The sequence below is a fragment of the Cucurbita moschata genome, unplaced genomic scaffold (genome assembly GCF_002738365.1).
Source record: "Cucurbita moschata cultivar Rifu unplaced genomic scaffold, Cmos_1.0 Cmo_Scf00023, whole genome shotgun sequence".
NCBI classification, from domain to species: Eukaryota; Viridiplantae; Streptophyta; class Magnoliopsida; order Cucurbitales; family Cucurbitaceae; genus Cucurbita; species Cucurbita moschata.
The window spans coordinates 2,595,167-2,601,901 of record NW_019268539.1 but is presented as its reverse complement, the minus strand read 5'-3'; the positions used below and the strand labels follow the sequence as shown (position 1 = coordinate 2,601,901).

Below are 6,735 nucleotides of genomic sequence, written 5' to 3'. Positions count from 1 at the left end.
AAAAAAAAAAAAAAAAAAAGAAGAAGACAGATAAGTTGAAAGTCCATCAACATGATGATTGTTAACAGAGTTTAAAAAACCATGGTTTCTTAAACATTCCAAAATTGCTAAGAGAGGTAGATATTTACATGATTTTAAAAGATGAATGACCGAAAGCAGAAGGAGCAAGATTACACCAAAAAAGAAGATGTGAAAGTGCAATGAATGGAACTCCTACGAGAAGAGGGAGAAAAAAAAAAGAAGAAAAAAACCCATAAAAATTTTACAGATCAGCAAATAAATTTCAAAAGCAAACCATCCCAAGATAATTGTATTACATCATTTGTGTGAAACAACAAAACTTAAGGTTTCACTGTGATGGAAACAAAACACAAACGACAGAAAAAAAACATCATCTTCAAAAAAATAAAGTTCAAAAGGTTTCAGTTATATATCTGTCAATCAAGGATGGGATAAAAGGGAAAATGAGGCATACAAAGTAATGGAAAAGAACCTGCTGGCCGCCTATATAAGAATGCATGCATTTTATGTTCTCTCCGTGGGAGGGGGAGACCCAAAATCATTTTATTTTAATTTTTTGATGATCTTCCACAATTTACATTCCGTGCCTATCAAGATAACCCATATCCCTGTTCTGAATCAGCCCATCCTGAACCAGTTATAGTAACGCCACATTTTAAGTTCCACCCTCCCCGACTCAAAATGATTAACAGAAAATACCAAATGATAATTCACCAAGCATAGACAGCAATCAGAAAAATAAACAACTTACAAACATACGTAGGCCCAAATTTAAGTTTTCAACTGAAAGGCTGCTTACTTGTATGCATGCTAATAGAACATCAAGAACCTGGTGACTAGACATGATTTTTGAGTCATATGGACCACTTGAATCTTGAAAAGAAAGACCAAATTTTTTTTTTTATAATAGATCTAAATCCATATTGTGACTTATTCTGTGCTAGATAGATGTTCATCCAAAGAGGTTGATCAGAAAAAATTCTCTACCAGACTCACTTGACCATCCGTCATTGGGAAATAAGAACAAAGCCAAAATCATTGGCAGCGGTTCTCTAGGTTATAAAGGTAATGGATAGCAGATTCAATTCCACACAAAGGCCTTTCTGAGTCAAAAAGTTCATAAGGAAATGACTCCATTTCTTTCAAGGTATAGGCAAATTAATGGCGGCCTAGAGAGCACGCTCCAGGGAGAGGAGGAAAACTATATATTCTTGTTAAGAAAGGATAGAAAGTGATCCAGCAGGCTCATTGGCAATCATTAGCACCAAGTACCAAGTCGATGGGGTTTATTCATGGTTAAATTTACTTCACTTGTAAAACATAAGTTTCGAAGAACAGCATATCAATCCGCCAGATAAGTATATCAAATAGGCGAGCATGCTAGCATAGATCCTGCAAATTATATGCACGCCAGAAGAATCAATAATCCACAGTAGGATAAATGTGTAAGTGTAGCTTGTTCTAACAAAAAAATAATTGACACAAGTAACACACCATTTTGATCCCTAGAGGGGAAAGAAGATCACCAGTGCATCATCCTCTTTTGTGCCACAATGAACGCCAAAATTCAAGAAATTTGTCATTCCATTGAGGTTCTTGCACCCACATATCCCAAATCTAATTCTTAATGTTACATCATTGACCTACTTTTCACAATTGCAAGGACATGCTTGCTAAATAGACTAGACAATCCAGAAAGATTACTGTAAGCAGTTGCAAGGACAAAATAATTGCAGAGAAGCAATAAATTGCAAGATCTCTATCTTGCAGGTACAAACATATTGCCTGTAAATTTTCTTAAAATCAAATGGACAGGTGGAATAAATAAAGTGATGAACTTACCCTTCACTGATCAAGTTCAGTGCAAGATTCACCAACATGGACTGTGAAAGACCTATCTTATTAAGAACAGACATAAGAGGAGCATAGGGATGTTGAACGTTGAGTTCAAAGTTTAGAGTAGTCAGTATCAATTGCTCAGCTTCTGTTACTCTTTCACGATATTGTTCAAACCAATCCTGTTCAAGATGCATACTAAGATGTCATTACAATAGTATTTATAATTTGCAAAGAAAAAAGAACCATGAACAAAATTGATTAGTATCTAAGCAACAGTATAGTGATTTTGATAGAACTATAGTTTAGTGATTATCCCACTCTTAACGATTTATCAGGACTATTATTATAGTCCTACCACTTGTCATATTGAAACCCAATCGGATGAACAAAAACATATGGACATTGGTGAAAAAGAGGAAATGAAGGTTTTTTATTCTCAGAAATCATGTGATTGTATTCTAGCATATCTTTGTAAAAAAAAAAAAAAAAACTTCACAAAGAACAAGCTACGTGCAGGGTAAGCAAGAAAATATAATAGACAATGAAAAGTTCGGAGGATGCTCACAACAGGAAGCTTGTAAGATAAGAGATTAAAATCCTGTTTGTGCAGAATTTCAGATGAAGCTCGCAAGACATTGTTCAAAGGTCGTGGTGTCTCCTCGGATTTTGCAGCAAGGAAGAGTGCAGAAGTGGCAATCAACTGAAACAGTGGTGTGTAAACAAAATGAACCATTTAATGCAAAATAATTACCTCATGCAACAAGGGTGCATAATAAGTTGATACAATCAACATGAACACTAGATAGGTATACTCTATGATTTCTGCTAAAATTGGATGACAAAAGACAAAGATCATCAAATAAGCACTTCTGTTCCACATAGGGATATAGAAAAACAGAAGAGAATGAATGAGAAGAGGAGAAAATAGTAGAAAATTTCTCAAATCTATCATTGACTACAGCAACAAATGTAGGCAGCATAAAGAACTACTCTCTCCAAAGGAATTTCATTAACAGAGATATCGATCCATAGATTTACAAGTTTAATCTGCATCAAACATAGAATCTAAAAGTTAATTATATTTCAAGAGTAATGAATGTAAACATTACTCTTCTAGACACTGGCAAGACTTTACACAAAACCAACATAGAATCTAGAAGTTAACTATATTTCACGTTACTCTTCTAGACACTCGCAAGCCTTTACACAAAAGAACTTACAAATCTATCATGACAAGCATGTGATCTTCGAACAAAAAACCGATGGCATAGAACCATTGCAGTGCCAATGGTAGTCTGGGGTCTGCAAGAAACAATGACTAGTGTTAACAATCCACAAGGCCCATAAATGGGAGGAAACCTCAAATATAATTTTACTGGTAAAATAATAAATAAGTGCATTCCCTGAACTAAGTAATTATCAGAGATTTAGATTACTTACAACTCAAGGTGCAAACCAAGACTCTGAAGGAAGGCACAATATGTGTACCGCAGATGTGTTTCACGTAGCGTGTCAATACCATCTTTTCTTGAAGGTGAACATCTCTCAATCTCATCCCTGGACATGAAAGAAGGCTCATCATCTTCCATTATTGAGCGATCTCTTTTACAGCTGGCAGATGTAGAGACATCATTGTTGGATCTTGGAGGAGGATGGACCAAATTGCTATAGATTGAAGGTCCATGATCATATGTCCGTGCCTGCCAATGGTACCTCCCACTATCCTCCCAACGTGAAGCAGAAAACTTCCTCCTTTTAAAGGACTGAGAGTTATGAGGCCTGATGTAGTTTGAGATATCAGGCCTCGCATAAATAGACCTATCAACCGGCTCTTTATACTGTCCTGAGAATTCAAAATGGTTGCTATAGCCATAATCATAATAATTGCTCCTACTTGTCATCTGATGGGGGTTTCTGACATCATATCGATTCATGGTGATCCAGTAATCATCATTAGCCATTCCTCCATGAGAGCTGAAATTCCGAACACGAGACATTCTTCCTGAGCAAAATAACAGCCCACCCCAAGGCAGGAACAAAAAAAAAAGGTACGTAAGAATATAACATTTTACAGAAAACACCCTAACCAAAATCGTTGAAATTTGACAACTAATCAGAGTTGCACATATCAATTATTTCATTGTGATTTTGGACAGAACAATAGGCTACTATAGATGAAATAGAGAGGAGAACTCAAGAATTCAAGCTGTTTTTATCGATAAAAGTTACATAACAACTGAGCATCACCATTCAAAAATTCTGTTCTTTCTTTTAATAACAGCCGCTCTAGTTAACAAGTTCATTGCACTACAGTCTACTCATTTTTCTGAAGTTTACAAAAGTGCGACAATGACATAAAAATTTCTTCAAAAAAAAAAAAAAAAAAATTCCCTGCACGTGTAGAGCCATAAATTTTCTTAGGGTGGAGCAAAATTTTACAATCAATTTCCTCTTTTACATATAATCTCTCAATTTTCAAAATTCAGGGAGCAAAGTAGAAAAGCCTAAGACGAACTTAGATGGGGCAACCCCCTCCTCCTTCCTTCTTCGCTCCACCTTGCCTGCTAAGAGTCCCCTATCAAATACATATTTTGGTGAGCATGAAGGTCCCAAGTTACGTCAATTGACGACGAAACTTTGCTCACACAAAATTGAGTGATAGGAACATACATATGCATGTATCTGACAATTTACAGGATACAAGCGTCACATATTGGAACAAGATCTTGTCTAAATCATAAAATCCAGGAAGAAAGCAGATCATATATCACATAATACCGCGAAACCTATCATCAACAAGCTCCCGTAAACCCACAATCAAATCCAGGCCAAATATCAAGAAATCAAGGGGGGAAAATCATCAACAACAATAACAAAAACAAAATTAACATCAATTTTTTTACCGAAACAGATGAGAGGAATCCTGGAAACTTATCCGTGATCCTGTTGCAGTAGCGATTAGGAGAAGGAAGAAGGAGAGATGAGAAAATTGAAGAACAGGAAAGAGGAATATGAAGCAACGAAGAAAATGAGTTCAGAATTGTGAGGGAATCGGAAGCTGTTTCAATTTAATCCAAATATTCTTGGTGGGTAATGAGAGGCGTCTTTTTATTTTTTATTTTTCTTTTTTCTTTTTTCCTTTCTTTATATAATAATTATTATTTTTCTGTGATGCCGTGACGGTGAGGTCCACATTTCCACCCAACCCTAAAATGGAGCGTCTACAAAATGGGCTGGGCCAGGCTCGGTTGACAAATTGGGCCAATAAACTATAAAAGCCCATCTTCAAAATTACATTTTAAATTACATAAATGGAATTTTGGATTTTAAAAAAAAATTCAACTTATTTAAATTAACAAATCAATTCATATTTGGAAATTTTCATTTTATTTATCATTGATTTTATGATTAATTTTTAACCATATACATTAAAATTATATTTTTGAACTCGATGAGAATGCAAACTCCATATTCTATTTATACTCGTAAATCATACGACGACAGTGTTAATTTTTTTTATTAGGTACTTAATCACAAAAGAAATCAAGAAGTCGGGAAGTCGGGAAGTCGGAGTGAGTTTAGCTCAATAGTAATCGAGATGTACTCTTTCCTTTTAGGTGAGATTCAAAAAATCATATTTCGCTAAATATATTGAAAAAAAATCACGAACGAAGAAAAACAAGTTATTAGCTTTTTTTAATGTATTTTAATCATGGGTGAAAAGAGTTCACGAGTATAACTCAGAGATGTTCATTTAATCCAAAAAGTCGAGGATTCGTGGGAACCCATCACGTCTAGGGCGAGCAATTTTCATTTGGGGAGGGATAGACCAGAGATTTCTCTCCATAAGCTAAACAAGACCAAGGAAGAAAAATATTTCACATCGTCCTGACCCACTTTTTACCTGCATCGAAAATTGAGTTTTGAGAAACTAAGTTCAACATTATATTATTATTTTTTTTCTTATGAAATATTATTTAATTTATTATAAATTTTAACATTTTTTACTATCAGAATAAATAATCTTTTTTTTTAATTAAGATGGAGATTGATATAGGAGGCGGATATAAGAATAAGAAAGGCTTCTTATTTCCACACCCTTCCCATCTATAGTATAGGTGTATGGTTTATATGGCTCAAAATCAACCCGACTCAATACCAATTAAACAAATTTCATTAATGTACATACGAACCAGAATAAGACTTTTATAGGCCGATGAAAGCGGCCAAAGTCTATCCATGCATTAATTTATCCCGACCCCATTTTCTCAATTATTACATTTTAAAAATATCATAATAAAAAATGACAATAAAGATGTTCATATGAGCCTATAACTAACCAACACGAATTATCCAACTCAAATCATAAAAATTGGATTGGGTTATATTTTATTTCGATTTGAGTTGTATCAAATTTTTGGAAGTGACTTTGTAAGATCCCAAGTTGGTTGAAGAGTGAAACGAAACATTTCTTAGAACTGTGTGGAAGCCTCCCTAGTAAACATGTTTTGAAAACCGTGAGGCTGACATTGATACGTAATAAGCTAAAGTGGGCATATCTACTAATAGTGGACTTGAGTTGTTATAAATGGTATCAGAGTTAAACACTAAAAATGTGTTAGCGAAGACACCTGTGAATTGTAAGATCTCATATGGTTTGGATAATGAAATAAAACATTCCTTGTAAATACTAGACACTCCAGGTAGGATACAACAAGTGGACCCTAACCAGTTTTCCCCACGTGACTCTCCAATCCCACCATTGACCACTGACAACTGTTTTGAGCAATTCCCAACCCCCATGAAGGCGACTAATCATTTTCACGGCGGCGCGTGTCACTCACTCACTGATCTCACACGTTGCGCTACTACTCT

At 35.0% G+C, this 6,735-nt stretch overlaps 1 protein-coding gene across 5 annotated transcripts in view; it reads right to left on the bottom strand.

Moving 5' to 3' along the window:
* The window catches only part of LOC111460134 (cyclin-T1-3-like), an 8,375-nt gene extending 3,415 nt beyond the window's left edge, over positions 1-4,960 (bottom strand). Inside the window, exons 1-7 of one of the 5 annotated variants that reach the window (XR_002713378.1) lie at positions 4,764-4,960; positions 3,301-3,862; positions 3,081-3,162; positions 2,426-2,560; positions 1,864-2,039; positions 1,516-1,703; positions 590-1,413 (exon numbers count right to left, since the gene is read on the bottom strand). Coding sequence is in view for 4 of the 5 variants with exons in the window: in XM_023103249.1 (XP_022959017.1) it covers positions 1,329-1,413; positions 1,864-2,039; positions 2,426-2,560; positions 3,081-3,162; positions 3,301-3,857 (1,035 nt within the window). In the remaining variant the exon portion in view is untranslated. Of the gene's footprint in view, positions 1-589; positions 1,704-1,863; positions 2,040-2,425; positions 2,561-3,080; positions 3,163-3,300; positions 3,863-4,763 lie in introns of those variants that run through there. The other 4 variants (XM_023103250.1, XM_023103249.1, XM_023103247.1 and 1 more) reach the window with 4 other exon arrangements.
* Positions 4,961-6,735: the final 1,775 nt, after the last annotated feature.